The sequence below is a fragment of the Apteryx rowi genome, unplaced genomic scaffold (genome assembly GCF_003343035.1).
Source record: "Apteryx rowi isolate R43461 unplaced genomic scaffold, aptRow1 scaffold_715, whole genome shotgun sequence".
Classification (NCBI taxonomy): domain Eukaryota; kingdom Metazoa; phylum Chordata; class Aves; order Apterygiformes; family Apterygidae; genus Apteryx; species Apteryx rowi.
In genome coordinates this window covers 20,370-36,911 of record NW_020451000.1, presented here as the reverse complement: position 1 = coordinate 36,911, position 16,542 = coordinate 20,370, and the positions used below count along the sequence as shown (strand labels likewise).

The following is a 16,542-nucleotide window of genomic DNA, read 5'->3' as shown; positions in this document are numbered from 1 at the left end:
GAATGAATTAAGGAATGCAGAAGACTCCTGATTCGATAGCCGTGCTTGGATGGTGCTCGAAATTCTAGTATTTTGGGTCACTACATTACAAGTTGGTGAGGAGTGTGGGCCAGTTCACAGACAAGAACGTTTTGTGTATTTAGCAAGCAACTTTCATATGAAGTCAAAATACTTTCATATTATGCTGTCTTTCTAATGTATTTTGTCCTTTTACTCCAGGCTTTTCAAGTAGCCATCAGCCAGTTGGTAGCGTTGATGCTGAGAAAAGGACCTCTGTTTCTCACACAGACGGCACATACATTTCAACCACGTACACCAGAGGTGGAGAAAGGACCCTCCTGTCTATATCAAATAGTAGCACCTCTGCTGAGTCTTCGGAAAGTTCCACTTTTTTTTCAGAAATTTCCAGCCCTTCTGATTCATCTCAATCTTCTTCTGTGACCCAGGACAGAAGAAGCAATGTCTCCAGTGACGGCGGTTTTATTGAACCATCTACTGAGCCTTTGCTAGTACATTCTTCCMAACCATTGACTTCTGCTTCCACAGGCGTTGTACAAAATACAACCGTCTTGGATACTGACTCTGAGTTGTTGCCTACTGTCAGATCATCTCTATCTTCATCAGCATTTCCATCCTCTTCATCAGCATCGTCACTGCATTACTCACTGTCATCAACACCATCACCAACATACCTTTTTGCATCATCAGAGTCATCTGAGCTGCTGTCTTCCTCCGTGATGGCATCATCGCCCCCTCTACAGGCTTTGTCAACTGCTGTACCCACTTCCTCATTGCTTTCCCCATCTTATTCTTTAACATCTTTATTACCTCTGTTTTCTTCACCATCTTCCATGTCGCAGTCCAACGACAGCAGTCAAGCAAGCACCTCCGTAGCTACCACTGAAGTCAGACAGGTGCCCTCTACAGCTGTCATCGCTGGGAGCTCGCCCGGAGAGACCAGCAAGCCCAGTGGAACGCTCCAGCCCCAAAACAGCACCGTCTTCATCTCTGCAGGGTCTCCTCCTCTTCCCACAGAGCCCATGGAGCAGCTTGGCAGCCGCGCTGTGTCCATGTCTGCTCCTCCGCAGGTAACTGAGAGCCCCTCGCTGAGGGTCACTTCTCCCAAGGGGGGCAGCTTTGGAAAGACAGTGCCGCTGCTCACCACAGCTGGTGATACCCCACATCCTGGGACGACAGAAGCACCCCGCAGTGCCTTACTGAGTACAACAAACCAAAGGGTTGTCCCCCCCGCGGTGGCATTGACTACAGTGAAACCCCCTGTGCTGACGACACCTGCAGTTCGCAGACCAACCCCGGCTCATCCTAGCACTACAAAAGCCGACAGACCCCAAACGCCTGCTGCCACTAAAACAGTTTATGCCACTGGTGAAAGTACAGAAGCTATTGATCATAGCACTGCAAGTACTGGTAAAGTCACCGAGGAAAACATCCCAGTTACGAGTCCTTCTGAAGCACCTCCACCCACCAAGACCACTGTAAGCGTTGCAGCTACTTCGGCCGCTGCTACCAAACCAACGACTGTCACTCCGTTGAGTAGCACAGCAGGGCTGAGGACGTTGTCGCCTGTAACAGGTAACGTTTCTAACGGTGCTCATCAGCGTTGGGGCTGGGACGCGGGGGCCGGGAGCATGCGGGTGCCACTTGAAGGGTCTTTGGAAGGTTATGTAGCAAACAAGTCTATTGTCAGCAGGACTGGAGGATAAGAATTTGGTCTTCGTTATTGGTATTTTTAAGATCAGGCTGTAGCAGTCAAGCAGAACTGCTTGAAAAAGGTGAACATTTTGGTGGGCATTTTTGATGAAAACATTAAGCTGAAATTTGGGAAATTCAAAATAAAAGCTGAATCGCTTTCCAGGTAAGCTTAGGATGCACAGTCTTTATATTTCTCTTGAAAAATAGATCAATATGTATTTCTTCATGAGAAAAGGCAGTTGGCCAGTGCTTGGTATTTGTGTTGGAACTCATTCTGTTATTACGACCTATGATCATTTTCTCCCCGTCTCACTAAATAATCTCCTTCTAAAAGGCTCGTCCCTTCTCCTGTTAGGTTACACACCACAGTCTTGCTGAGTGTATTGGTGCAACCACAGCTATGGAAGAAAAGCTGAGAAATGTGCTAAGCAAGTGTTTCAGATTTGCTTTTTGATTACTTTGTAGTTCAAGAGCATTCTGTGAATCTATACTGATATTAGAAACTGGGAGAGTTATGCTCGGGCAAATTCTTCACCCTATAAAACCAGAATGCATAGCTTTGCAAAAGCAGGCATCTTCCCACTTGGCCAAGGGGGAGTTCTTTCGAGGGGTGAGCTGGGATGGTGACTCACGTCCTTTGGAGGATAGGGGAGTTTAGAAAAGGTAGCTGTGGTTAACTGCAGCATATTGGAAGGAGTTTAGACAGCAAAAAGCCCTGTGGATGAATAAAGGATTTCATTTATTACTGCTACCAGGCTCCTTATCTCCTCGAGTAAATACATTAAGCTATGTTTTATATGAATGGAAAGTGATTCTATATTTAAAGTTCAGAAACCTGACCCTAATGCTGCTGTAGGATATGGTGCGTACTAATTGCGTTACTGTCATGAAATACTGACAAAAGTATATTCTGCATCCAATAACTAAGTATTTAAAGGTTATTTCTCAGGCTGATTGGTTTTAATTATAGCTATGGCTTCATACAAAAAATTCACTGTAGGTGAATGTTTTTTTTAATCAAAAAATAATGGAATGTAGCCTTTTTACTGTCTGAGTCCATTTTTGCCAAGTTACTCTTTCTTTTAAATACCAGGTTTTGCCATTTACTATAAAGGAAAAGATCTGTCTGCTCCCTTGGATGTGAGGCTTTGTACTTGGGGTTTAATACGGTTTTGCAGCTCCGTGACATCTTCCAAACAGATGCTAATGAAATGATTACCCTGGCCGGTTTGCCTTTCTCGTGCACTAGTCCCACTGTCAGAGCAGCAGAATAAATATGAGCTGTAGAATAGTCCTGTGCTGACATCATGGTCGTTAAAGCTGGGGAAGAGACTGCTGTCAGACTTCCAGATTCTGAGGGAGAAAACAAGGAATAGTTGTTAACGTTTTTACCATTCTCCCTGCACCTGACTTAGTGAAGTAGAAAGCTCTAATTGCTGTAAGGGAGGAGGCTGCTGGTGTCCCAACTGTAAAAAACAACAAACTGCAGGAGAAAGAAGTGAAAGCCAACATTTTAAAATATGCCCACTCATTTCTGGCTGCTTAGATCAGAGATGTTGGATTGTCTTCTCGCTGGTGCTAAGCTAGGCCTGCCAGACCGCTCGAAACGCAGAGGTTACCCCCAATCGTGTCCCAAAGCAGAGGTCAGCTTGGGTCTGTACAGCCTGCCTGATGCCACAGGGTGTCGTAGTGTCGTCAGAAACAGCACGCGCGAGTTTGACTCCCCTGTTTTGTGCTTTAACCCCAAAACCCATCCTTCCTGCCTCCATCAGAGTCCTCAGCAGGAGCCACAAAACAGACCCGAGTGGCATGCAAGCCGGCTTGCGTGCCGTGTAGTGCCTTGTCCTGGGCAAGCCCGCAAAGCTGACCTTGCACGCATGCATGCTGTGAGTCATACGCACAGCGGGAGAGGCATTTTTGACCAGGACAGGATCATTTGTTTTTTTTTAAGTGGAAATATTAGATGTCTTCTCCAGGAGATTTTGTAGTTTGAGTTGTCTAATATATGAAGCATCTGAAATTACCATCACTGATCCCCCGAAATATCTCATTTCACAACTGATGTCTGCTTCCCAAAGGCCCGTTCACACGATGGAAAGTGCATTACCAGCAGTGTCACAGGCTCAGGGAAAGGAGGCGATAGCAGCCAGGGCTGCCTACACCTTACGTAGTAAATCTACAGACTGCATCAGACAGCTCGATCCATGTTAAAGTACTAGCTTTGATTCCCATAGTTCATGGAAAAAGGGCTTGGACCAAAAGCGCAGAACTTGGGACTAGGAGCTTTAGGAGCCCTGCTTCTGTGTTGAGTTCTGGCTGTCAAGGTCACTTCATCTGTCCCTTCATGCATAACTGTAATGTTGTTTATCTCTGAAAAGCACTTGGAGATCTGCAGATGAGCAATGCTGTAGACAAGCTGGGTATTAGTATTAACATGGGTCCCAAGAGCTTTGGAATGAATATTCAGGAGACAGTGTTTTGTATTTGTTCTTTCGACTCCAACAAAATAATTAAGAACAGGATAAATAGTAAGTGCAAATGATGCAATGAATCATCTGATAATGCTCAGAGGGTCACAGAAGAGGAGCCAAATGGATTTTTTTTTTAGTCCAGCAGTTGATGACTTTTGCGATTCTGTAATTACAGGCTGTGTTATTTTTTTCCCCCTTTTGTAGATGTGGATGAATGTCTTTCCAATCCTTGTCCTGCCTTGGCCACATGCAACAACACCCATGGCTCCTACATCTGTCAGTGTCCTCTTGGGTATGAGCTGGAAAAAGGAAAGTGCAATTTAGGTAAGAGAGCAAAAGTGAAAAGACAGGGGGGGAAAAAAGACGGAAATAATTATATGTAATCTTCTGAAATAAATTAACTGAGGCTCAAACTAGTTCTTCAGGAGTTTAATGTACCTTCCAGCTACCACTTTGAACAAGAACCCTTTATTGTTTGTACAAGCGCGGTGTCCAATACCTGCCACGTTAGGATGCCCCAGGGAGCAAAGGCAGCGATAGCTAAGGATTTCTAAGCCTGCCTCAAAAATACAGAAACAGAGCGGTGGGCTCAGGCTTATTAGGAAGCACAGATGTGCCAGTTCTGCTTTTAATGTGTTTTACAACACCAAAGAACAATTCTGCCAATTCTCGTAGGTCCCAGGCCTGTAAAACCGGGAGATGAGGCTTGGCTTCATGGAAGTGAGTGGGGCTATTGTGTGACTTGACTTCAGTGGGATCAACCATGTGCATAAGATTAAGCAGCCGTGAAAGTCTTTGTAAGATCAAGGACTTGTTTCATACCTTTAACAGTTTTTATGCAGCATACTTATTATTTGGGACCTTTATATTAAAGGACTCTGAATCTCAAGGACCTTACAATGTCCCGTTGTGATGGGGAATTTGTTTTGGTAGCTTTTCTTCTGACCCTTAATCAGAGAGGATTAGTGGCATGGAAATTTTGCTAAGGAAACATGACTGAGGTGTCCCTGAAGGGTGTTTTGAAACATTTCCTCGTGGCGAAATGTGTCAGCTTCTAACTTAGAGAGTTGTTTTGATTTTACTTCAGACTGGGATATGGGCAGATCATATAAATACTGTGAAGGTGATTCTTGTCACATTTTTACCAGGGGTTGTTATACTGGAGCTGTCTGATTTGCGATTTGTGGTGAAGATAGGCTCCGTGGATGGGAAAAAATGGGAAAGAATTAGAGGCTTTATAATGTTATCTGCAACTATATTTGTTTTTCTGGTAGAACATAAAACTTGAGCTCTGAGTTCTCATTTCCACTGAGTATCTCATGACATTTAATAAAAGATTTAGGGATATTATCTCTCCAAGTCTGGACAACTTAGGTTATTGCATTCTGCTGCCATGAATCAAATATAAATCTAAACATGGAAAAATACATCTTTTGGATGTCCTTTCAGATGTCATTGCTCATTCTCTCCCACAGCTTAGAAATGAAAACGTTCTTTTTATAATGCTTTATTTTGACTTGCTGATTTGCTTTTCTTCCATTTGAGGGAGGGGAAAAATTACCCAAATTTGGCACATTTACCCAAAGTTATTATAAATAGCTTTGGTACCAGAAACTGTCTTGTTAGTAAATTTACCCATCTCTCTCTGCCGGTCAAGGGCTCCCTGTAAATTAGACTGTGTTGCTTAGATAGCTTTGGTTCACAGAAATGTGTGAACTTTGTGGTGAAATGCTGATTGTTTAGCAGCATCGAGCTCTGSAATTTAACTGGCGCTGTGGGAATAACGCAGAAACTCTTGGGAAAAATTCCACAGTCTTTGCTTTATTGGTACGACAGCTCTCAGACTCAAGCTTTCTGTCCGCTGTGTGAAGGAGTTTTCCGTTCAGATAATCTCTCATATGAGCTGTACAAAATCTCAGCTACGCATGGTGGGAAGGCACATGTTCCAACTAACTCGTCTTATTCTCCTTTTTAGTAAGAATATTTATTGGCCAGGTTCCCCTGAAACCRAATATCACCCATGGGAAGTATGCAGAACTCCTCCACGTCGAGGGTGAGATCCTCGCGATGGTGAGTGTCACTGCCAGGGCATCAGCAAATACTGCGTCGTACAGGTTCCCTCCAAACCTCTTACGGCTGCTAGAGGAAGCCACGAGACCCTGGTTTGTGGATTTAGCTTTTTTAATCATTGAACCTTCCTGGTTGGGTATGAGTAGGACCAATGAAAAAGGAGATATCTGGCAGGAGAAAAGAAACCAAAGCCGCACTTTGAGGTGGGGACCATTCATCCCCTGTTTACTCAGCACCAGCACACTGGGATGCATTTTCCTGAGCCTGACTGTAATACTGGAAATACTAATAATATTCTGTCTGCCGAAGAGCACCCATATCACTCATAGGGGTGATCCTCATATCACTGAGTGAAACTCAATACTATTATTTGGGGTTGGAACTTAGTTCTTTCTTTTCCCTCTAGGCTAAAGGATGGTTTTTTCAGCTTGTGTATAGTGCTAAATAATTATATATACTTTTAAATCTTAGTACGCTTCTCTTCGCCTGCTCTCCCCAGGCTGTCAGGCCAGCRGTGGAGAGATCTTGTTCCTAGGGGGCTGAGTGCGTTATAGGAAGATAACGCATCTACCCAGAAAATCTCGCAGCCCTTTCTGTGAATAGATGGAGCTGGTGGCATGCTCCTGTGGCCTCCCTCCAAAGTCGTCTTGTTGCACTGCATTTTCCAGTGCAGGCTTTTAAAGAGTATTAATGCTTCTGCAGGGGCAACATTGAAACAATACCTCTGGGACTCCCCGCGGGCAGCAGTAAATCCTGCATGCGCCAGCCTGGCACATGACAGTTTGCCGGCTTGCTCTTAGCCAAACCCCGTGGCCCCGGCAGAGCCCAGCCCAATACACCTGCATCGCGGCAGCGTGTCTCGGCCGTGCTATTGCAATCCCGCTGCCCTTGCTCAGTGCGGAGCGAGCACTGGGCGAGCCTGCGACTCCCACAATTTGCTGCGCCCTCAGTCGCTTCCGAAAGTCCCCTGGGATGGAGGTTTGTATCTCTGTGAACTATGTAGCCAGGTCACCGCAGGAATAAGTTCATCCCATAAGCGGTGCCTGGCTTGGCTGCGGTTCGTCGCAGCGCTTTTCGGAGGTAGGTGGTTTGTCCGGCGACGCAGCGAGAGCGGCGGGGAGCCGGAGTTACGGTCGCCTCGACTTTGCCCGAGCAGCTTGTTCTGCGCAATGCAAACAGCTGCCTGCGCCGGGGACGCCGTCCTAGCGCGCGGGGTGCGGCGGGAGGGGGCTCTTTGAAGATGCGCCCTCTCCGAAGGAGCTGCTTTGAGCTCAGCCTGACGCGGGCTCTTTCCCCCCTGGTTTCTGGCTCGTCCTCTGCCTTTCGTGGTCATTGCACAGTGGGGCCCGAGGCAGATGCTGATTTCAAAAGCGCCAGGTCTTCCTCCGTGCCCGAGGCTGCGCGACGGCGACTTCAGCCCTCCCTTGCTGGCAACAGGACGGCGCTGCTTTCTCATTGCAAAATTAACCGCTGAGACCCCTCAGCGTCACGCTGCCGTTGTGGTGACAGCTGGGGATGGAGCGGGTGACCCCGGAGTGCCGTCCCCGCCGCTGCGCCGCGTCCCCCCCGTGCCGCCCCGGGCAGTAACAGGCTGCTCTGCTCTTCCTTTCAGCTGGATGCGTCGCTGGCCGGATTACCRGGGTACCACCGCTCGGTGGTGAAGGCCACGAGGTAAGGGGCTGCCGCGAAGCGCCGCGGGYGGGGAAGGGTGAGAAATGGCATCTGGCACCGCAACAAGCTCAGGCTTAAGGGATGTTCAACTACGGATCCAAACTGCCCGGTTGGAGTCGCTCTCCAGCGCTGTGTTTAATAAAATGAGGCTGGCTGGAGAGCAGATGCCTTACTACTTTGCGTGGCTCTGCTGGTCGCTCCCCTGGTGCCCGAGCATCTTGGCACAGACTTCCAGAGGAGCAGAAGCCTGCTGTGGCTTTTCTCAGAGCTGGCTAGGATCCATCCGTGGCTGGTGTCAAAGTGCATAACCAGCCTCCCATCCAGTCCCAGATTTACCTCTGCATGTGTAAGCTTGCCCYATCTTTAAAGCGAGATGGAGGTTTGTTACAATGCACTGCTTTTCTAATGTATATGCRTACTGTGTCTGTGTTATGCACTGCTTGTATAAGTAAATCCTAYGTATAACATAGTAATGATGAAATCGGACTGAATGGTGATGCTCAGAGCTGTTTTGTTTTGTTTTCTGTTAGGGAGGCCAACGTTGTCCAAGTTTCGGTGCGATCCACGTTCTCTTTGGCCTCCAACGTGACGTTCTACGACGTCGTCAGCAGCGTGAAAAGCTACATCAGAGCGTGCACATCCCCCCCAGAGACCTGCCAGTTCATCTCAAGCCTCAAGCTGCTCCACAGAGGTAGATATAGCATCTGGATTGATTGTGGTGGGAGTGGAAAGCAAGGGATGTTATATTTGGCTCTTTTTTAAAAGGAGGAGACAGGTTGCCCAGAGAGGTTGTGGAGTCTCCATCCTTGGAGATATTCAAAACCTGTCTGGACACAATCCTGGGCAACGTGCTCTAGGTGACCCTGCTTGAGCAGGGGGCTTGGACTAGATGATCTCCAGAGGTCCCTTCCAATCTCCACCCTTCTGTGATTCTGTGAGGGGGGGGGAAAAAAAAACTCTAAAACTTCTCTCTYATTTAAAGGGGAATTGTTGCAAGAGCCCTGCAGTCTGAAAGCAAATGCAGATTTCAAGTCTTGTCGTAGCCTCATTGTGTGAGAAATCTGCCCCTCTGCGAAAGCACCGCACCGCCCAGGATTAAGGGCATTGTACGGGAGCCTTTCATCTCAGGGGTTTGACGTCGGGCCCCGGCGGATCAAAAGCCCTGAGTCCCCCTCAGCCAGCGTGGCGGGGAGCCGGGGCGCTGCCGCAGCCAGGGCGGTGACGGTGACAGTGCCATTGACACCACCAGGGCGTCACAGCTGCCCCAAACCCTCCCGTCAAGCGATTAGCRCTGCCCTAGCGTTTGCTGGGAGCTGCGTTCTTCCAGCTGCCGCTTTGCATCAGTGAAAGCACGTGGTGTAAAAATCGTTCCAAGTGTTTTCAGGCCGTGAAACATTTCTATACCTACATTTCTAATCCTGAACACCATTGTGGATTGAATTGATTTAAATGATTTTGGTAGAGCAACTCAAGTTATATCCAGCAGTTACCTCAGATACAATATTTTTGGTAAAGTTTAGTTTCTAACATAAAGATAAACAGAATTACTAAGAAACAAATTCTATTCTTACGTAAGTATTTAAAGAAAAGATGCCAGATTAAAAAAAGGGATGGAGAATCTATCAGAGATGAATTTATTAAAGCTACGTGTTCCACATGGATGACACATTTTTCATAAAAATAATATCAWGAATATTTTTTCATTTGCTCATCCCATTTAGTCCAGCCTCCCAGTAAAAAATGCAAATTTGATGGCACAGTTTCCGTAATTTATGCACACTGAGTTTTGCTGAATACTCATTTAAAAAAATCTGTCATTTTAAAGACATCGCTTCAAAGTGAGATAAATGAAAGGGCAATTTTTTTTGTGTTAAAAGTGGAAAAATACCATGCTTAAAATCAAAATGGAAGAATCTGTTTTGGTCTGAGCAGAATGTTTTGCTTGACACAAACTTAAAATTAAAAATTGATCTGTTGAACCGTCTCGGGGGAAATGTGTTTTAGCTTGAGTCAAAACAAATTTTTCTTTTTAATTTCCCATTCTGCCTGCAAGCTGAAATATTTATTATTCACCCACTCTGTCTGCCTGTACGATCGATGGTAGATGTGCAAGAAATTGTGACATGTAGTAGTGTTGACTCTCTCATAATGGAACCAATATTATTAAGAAAAAGAAGATGAAAGCAATGCATGACCTAAATGTGATGCCTGGGGAAAGCAAATGTGTATAATGGTGTGTTTAGGGAGAAATGCGCTGATGTTTTCCATGTCTTTCCGACAGTTGGCAGCTTGTGCAGACAGAAAGACCCCGAATGCGACAAGGAAACCTCCGAGTGCACTGACTTCGATGGCGTTGCGCTCTGCCAGTGCAAAAGTGGGTACTTCAAGTACAACAAGATGGACCATTCCTGCCGAGGTATTGCTCTTTACGCAGCATGTTTTGCTTGGATTCTGCTTAATCTTTTGGTGCCGGTTGAAATGATTGTGTGAGTGTGTGTGTCTGCGTGCATTATGTATTGCCATGCATCCTAAGAAGCTCAATATTATGAATAAATATCAGCGGCTGAGGTTTCTTTTATTTAGTTAGGGGACTTTTCAGTAGACGCTGAAGATACGGTCTCTCTCTAGGAATAATATTATCTCTTTCTGGAGCATGCTGTGAGTCAGAATGAGCGAGAAACGGGAGAAAGGGGGCCCGAATGCTCTGGGCTCCAGTTCAGTGGCACGGAGCAGAGATGACGTGCAGCTCTGCCTGTTTTGATTTTGTCTGAACTCTCAGCGAACTTAAGATAATTGCTTTAAACTCGCAAGCTATATTAATGCATCGTCAATATTTTTTAAATAAGCAAGTATCTGAGAATGACTGTGGATTTATTTTTCAACTGGGTTCCTAATAGAAATTTTAAGCTCAAGGGTTATATTATTTTTTAACTACTCAGATCGTGAAGTCTGTTTTGCTACGTCTTAAACAAGCTCTTTGTCATTGCACCARTGGTCAAAACAACTTGTAGGATCAACGTGTCCATTCCCTCATCACAGTGGTCATTGCTGTGGGACTCCTTAAGAAATCAAGTTTTCTGATGACATATCAATAACAATTTTAAAAGTGGTTATATATTGTTTCTGGCAATGTCTGCAGGGGAGGCTGTTCAAAGAGGAGGAGACGCTTGGTCAGCTCCAAATCTAGTCAGAGGGTGGGAGAAATGTGGCTGGAAATAACTCATGCATTGCAAGCTCTGGAACRGGCATCTGTGAAATGGGCACCTCTGGGTGCCTGCCTCTTGTCCACTGCGTGGCTCGAGGCAAAATGTTTCTCCTTTATGGTTTTCCTCCCTAGTTTCATCTTTGTTTGTTGTGGAAAGGACTTTTATTAAGAAATATTGACTCTCTCCACYTACCCTTGAGAGATAAGAGAAGGGGTCATCCAGTGAGTAGGGAGCTGAAACGGCTCCTGGGAGGCTCTTGCCTGRTTCCTGCTCCATCGTGGGCAGTGGGGACCCAGGGCAAGTTATTCCATTTTTCTTGCCTGTGTCTCTTGCCAAGTGATGGTATGAAGATAAATACCTGAAGGCTGTGCAGATACTATGGTTATAGAGGGCCAAGAGATGCAGCGTTTTTTAGCCAGGTAGATGTGACTACTCCCTATTTATGAGTCTTGCTTGCTCTGAAAAATAAAGAAACCACCAGAACACCTTTGGGCCTAAATTTCACCTTCAGRTCTGTGCTGTCAATAAGAAACATCTTAACGACTGGCTTTACACTGTCAGAAATGAAGTGGATTTAGGCCAAATGAATCTGGGGGTTTGTGGTCATAGGGGACACGGCAGAGTGGCATGAGAGCTAACTCCCCAGTGCCACGCTCTCTCGAGATAACAGGTTTTCAGCAGCACTCTGTTCTCATCTCAGTGTGCTGTGTAGTCTAGATTTTTAAAGGGACTCAACACTTGAAAAGCCATACCACAGCCCCCAGCTTGACGTTTAGGATCATCCTCTCAAATAAATACAGCATACAATATGCCAGGCTCTTTTAAAACTTCCACCCTCCCAGTGGCTAAACAGGAACCGAGGTCTCCTGAGCCGCTGACCCCGGTTGTGGGTTGTGCAAATGTGGTCCACAGCCCACTGAACGCTCGGGAGGGGTAACGCCAACTATTGTGTTCGCGAGGAGGGAAATGGCTATTGTACGGGGGTCCGGTCTCCCAAATGGGAAGCTGGGTGCGGCTGGGGGAGTGGACGGGCCGAGGGGGTTGGCAGCCCAGACCTCCAGGTTTTGTTCTGCATCTCTCACCTGGGGCATGCTTGAAGCCCTGCTGTCAAAAGTGTCCTGAGGACCAAGGAAAGGTTTGGCATCTGAGTCAGGAAGAGTTTTGACATTTCAGCCGATGGGCTACTCAGTTCGGTCGGCTCTGTGTAGCTGCTGGGTTTCAACCTTTGTGGTATGGCTCACTGCATGTTATTTTTAGTAGTCTAGAGTGTTTCCAGTGCAAAGCAAGGAATGGCTCTCCAGCCTTCCTCACATCAGGAAGGTTTCCGAAGAGACCCCTGAATCTCTCTCTGGAAGGCAGTGGTAAAGAAATCCCAAATAGAAAAGCAAAACTTGATAGCTTTGCTTGGCCCCTGATACTTAAACCTTTCTTCTGTTCCTTGTTCGTGTTTGAGAGCTCGCCAAGTGAGTGTGACAGTGTGAGCTCTCCTGGGAGCATGTTCAAAGGAGCAGGAAAGATGCCAGAGGGGAAAGCAAAATGGCAGGAAAAGGGGTCCGAGAAGAGAAAAAGATATAAGCATCAACAGTTATGCAGCTCTGCATTGCTTTAAGTGGACTAAGACCAGGAGGTGCACACTTGGGATCCTGCTTGCCCTCTCTGCAGCCCCTAGAGCTCCTAGCCAGCTGGAGCTGGGAACTTTTCCTGCCCAAGACAGCATTACAATTTGGAGACACTGCTCAGGGTGTACGTGCCCTACACAGGCTGTGGTGGTGAAATGAGCCTGGGCTCCAGCATCTGCTTGTAAGTTCCTCCAGTCCTTCCTCACGTGGCAAGCAGCAGGCTGGGCCAGGGCGATCGGGGCTGCTGTACTGGGCAGACTGGAGCTGTTTTCACGGAGAAGACAACTCCAGTAAGCTGTCGAAGGAGATGATTCCTCCCTTCCACTCTCTGAAGATTTCTTTATTGTCTGATCCTGTGACTAAATTTGGTAGATTTGCTTTATAATGTTTTCAGTCTACTTTTATTAGTGAGAGACATGAGCAACCTCTTGCCCTGGCTGTTGGTGGACTGAGGCTTTTAACTCTTGTCCTGTTACCTCTGGTCTCTTTCTCACCTTCACGGAAATCATATTAGAAAGTTAAAAATAAATCCAGTGCAAAAAAAAATCATGAAGAGATGCAGCAAAGAGGCCATGCAAGGAGCATGTCCTGGAAAGCAGGGACCCTGACAGAGCTGTGAAGGGACCTGGCAGCTAAAGAAAAGGTCCCAGAGCTCTGGCTCAGAAGGCTAATGTGTTCCTTGGATGCATTTAGGGGAGGCATGGGCAGGCAGAAGAGGGGAAGTTTTGTTATCCCTGTGCTTGTGGCATCTATTTCTGGGAACCAGAGGTCAAAAAGGTCCAAGAGAACTGGTGTGTGTTCAGGGAAAAGCTGCAACAACCAGGGAGTCTCAAGGATCTCAGTGTACTTGGCTTTTTTTAACGAGAAGGCTAAGGAGTGATTTGATGGTGAGGAAGAGAAACGTGATCATATAACCTTTTCCAGTCCAGCAAGAAAGCATTCAAGGGCTGGAATTTGACACTGGGATAATTCAGACCAAAAATAAGGTGAATGTTTTTAATGGCTGGGAAAATTAACTTTTTGAGCGTTTGACCCAGGGCTGCAGTTGATTGTCCGTCACTGGAAATACTAAAATCAAGCTTGGATGGTTCTCTAAAATATAGTTCCAATTCAGCTATTTGATTTGAAACTGGAATTAAATTTAGGGAAGTTCTGTGACCTGTGTTATGACAGGGAGATCAAAGTCATGTTGGTCCCTCCTAGCCTTCAGTATCACTTATTATTGGTGCTGTAACAGCCACAAACTTCTGAATCCAACAGGAAAACTACTGGTCTCTCCTGGTTTATTATGGTCTTGCCAGCCCATCGTAATGGGTAATGTTACGCGTTTGTCCGTCCGTCCATCCTTCCTTCCTTCCWATGCTAAGCGTCCCTAGACAGGCTCCTGAAAATACACGCTCCAGCTGTGCAAGAAGGGGCAACGCATTTCATGTGTTGGGAGCAGCASGCGGAGGCCGTGGGAGGAGAGGAGAGCTTTGCTGCGGGTTAGCTGTGACCTCTGCTGGACAGCCCCGGTCCCCTCCCGGCAGATTTCCCTGTGCTCAGCGGGGCTAAGGAGCCCGTGCTTTGGGCTGGAAGTTGTCCCTGCAGCTAGAGAACGAGGCAGGGGAAAGAGGGCTTGACAGCTGCAGAATACGGTTAAATAGCTGGGTCAGCCCGTGACAAGGGACGGACGCGGAGGAGGGCTCCTGATTATTTCTCCCAGCAAATCGCTTTTTCAGTGCATTTCTGCGCAGGGCAAAAGAGCCTTCAGATGTTGCCACGGACCAGTGAGATGTTGTCACTTTAGTGGAATTTCTGCATATCTTGCTTCTTTGAAGGACCAGAGGGCTAAATATAACACAGCGAGCACGTCCTCTAGACCAGAGCTGCCTATCAATACTTACTGAAGGACTGTTGCTGAGAAAAAAAGCAGTGATCTTGTCAGTAATATGAAGCTTATAATTGTATGGCTAATATATCAGCACCTTTGCTGTTCATCACAAGCACAGTATAATTTTCTCAGATAATCCAGATGATTAGCTATCTCTCTGTTAAGCACAGCAGTTATTGTRTTTTGGAATCAATGGCTAGTTTTCATTTTTTTACCAACTTTTTGCACATAGTGGCTTCTGGGTTATTTGGACCTAGTCAAAAATTTAATTTTCTATTTTGTAGTAAATTTTGACATTTCAAAATTTGATTTAGCTGCAGATTTGAAAGAAAAAAAGAAACAGGTGACATTTTCCATGAGGCAAAGTGTAATATAGCATTTTGGGTTAACCACAACTGTGCTCGGATAACTTTTTATTGCAGTTCTGACATCTAAAAATAATGAATAATGTGCATCAATGGTAAAGTAATGTTGTTTAAATGACGTTTCAAAATGAAAACCCAAAACACTTGCAGATTTTTTGCACTGATATTTTGTGGGAAACAATACAAGTGTTCAGTGAGTTTTGATTTGGGCAAGAAGAGATTCTCTTGGAAATTATTTTATCAGCTGCCTACGCTGTGCCAGGCTCCAGGTTAGGACTATAGCTAAACCCTGAATAGTCGCATCAAAGCCAGTGGGAGGTGAGTCCAAGTGCACAGTGTCTTGTCCAAAACAGAGAGCAATTGCATGAGGTAGCTGAGACCCTTCTGGGTCCTCTTTGACTAGAGGCATTTAGACTAACAGACAAGGCAGAGATGACATTAGACAGAGCACCCTATATATATATATGTATGTGTGTGTGTGTGTACATACACACACACATACATACATACATACATATACACATGTATATACACACAGACAGCAAAGAGCATGTGCCCCTTTTTTTGACAACACGAGCATCACACTTCTGCTCTGCCAGCGTTAGAGAGGCTTGTCAGTCCCAAAGACTGTTTGGAGCGAAGCTGCCGTGGGAAGCGGCGATGGTAAATACCTCCTGTGCGCCACTACGCGGTGCTCATGGCCCTTCTCTCTTTTTCAGCCTGCGAAGATGGGTATAAGCTGGAAAATGAGACCTGCGTGAGGTATGGTGACCTTTCTGCCTTTCTCTTACCCCCACCATCCTTCTTAATGCTGCTTTGGTGACCTCTTGCCACAGCCAAGCCTCTGAAACTCCCTGTTGTTTGTGTTATCAGCTGCCCATTTGGCTTAGGCGGATTCAACTGTGGAAACCGTAAGTACTGAATTTCTTTTCTTTTCATTTTCACTGCCTCGTAAATGGGAAGATTGAAACAAGTAATTATAAATAGCTATGTCTAGAATGTAGCAGATATGAACTTACTCTTGTCAGTGGTTTTATTTTCTTCATTTTCAGTGGGAAATTGTTTTGTTTTGTTGACCTTTGAAAAAGTTGACCTAACATTATCTCCTAACAAGATCAGTATTTTCTTGGAGATCTCCTTTCTCTGGATGCTCTGTCATGAGAGCACATAGAGTAGCAGGCACTCTTTAAGTGAGATGTTTGGAGGTGAATCAATGAAATATTGTTTGTGTTATTTTGATCTATCAGTAAGGAGAACCTGTCCCCTAGGGAAACAGGAGCTTGTTGTTCCTTCAACAGTAGATCCCCAACTCCATCCATTTTACTTGAAAATATGGCTGGCAGAGGGAGGGAATAAGAGACGTAAACAGCTAATCCTTTTGCATAACGACTGCGACTAAGCTTATGTTAATATTTACGACAACACTGCTGTTTCTACATGAGAGTCTCTGTCTTTCCTGTTGTAGCATATCAGCTCATCACTGTGGTGATCGCAGCCGCAGGAGGGGGACTTCTGCTCATCCTGGGCATAGCGCTGATAATAACCTGCTGCCGG

At 45.9% G+C, this 16,542-nt stretch overlaps 1 protein-coding gene across 1 annotated transcript in view; it reads left to right on the top strand.

Annotated features, from left to right (window-relative positions):
• HEG1 (heart development protein with EGF like domains 1) overlaps nt 1-16,542 on the top strand; it is a 36,996-nt gene that overhangs the window by 9,579 nt on the left and 10,875 nt on the right. Inside the window, exons 10-18 of the mRNA XM_026087405.1 lie at nt 220-1,593; nt 4,389-4,508; nt 6,160-6,254; nt 7,867-7,925; nt 8,456-8,616; nt 10,207-10,341; nt 15,708-15,750; nt 15,862-15,899; nt 16,454-16,541. Coding sequence (XP_025943190.1) covers nt 220-1,593; nt 4,389-4,508; nt 6,160-6,254; nt 7,867-7,925; nt 8,456-8,616; nt 10,207-10,341; nt 15,708-15,750; nt 15,862-15,899; nt 16,454-16,541 — 2,113 coding nt within the window. The remainder of the gene's footprint in view (nt 1-219; nt 1,594-4,388; nt 4,509-6,159; nt 6,255-7,866; nt 7,926-8,455; nt 8,617-10,206; nt 10,342-15,707; nt 15,751-15,861; nt 15,900-16,453; nt 16,542) is intronic.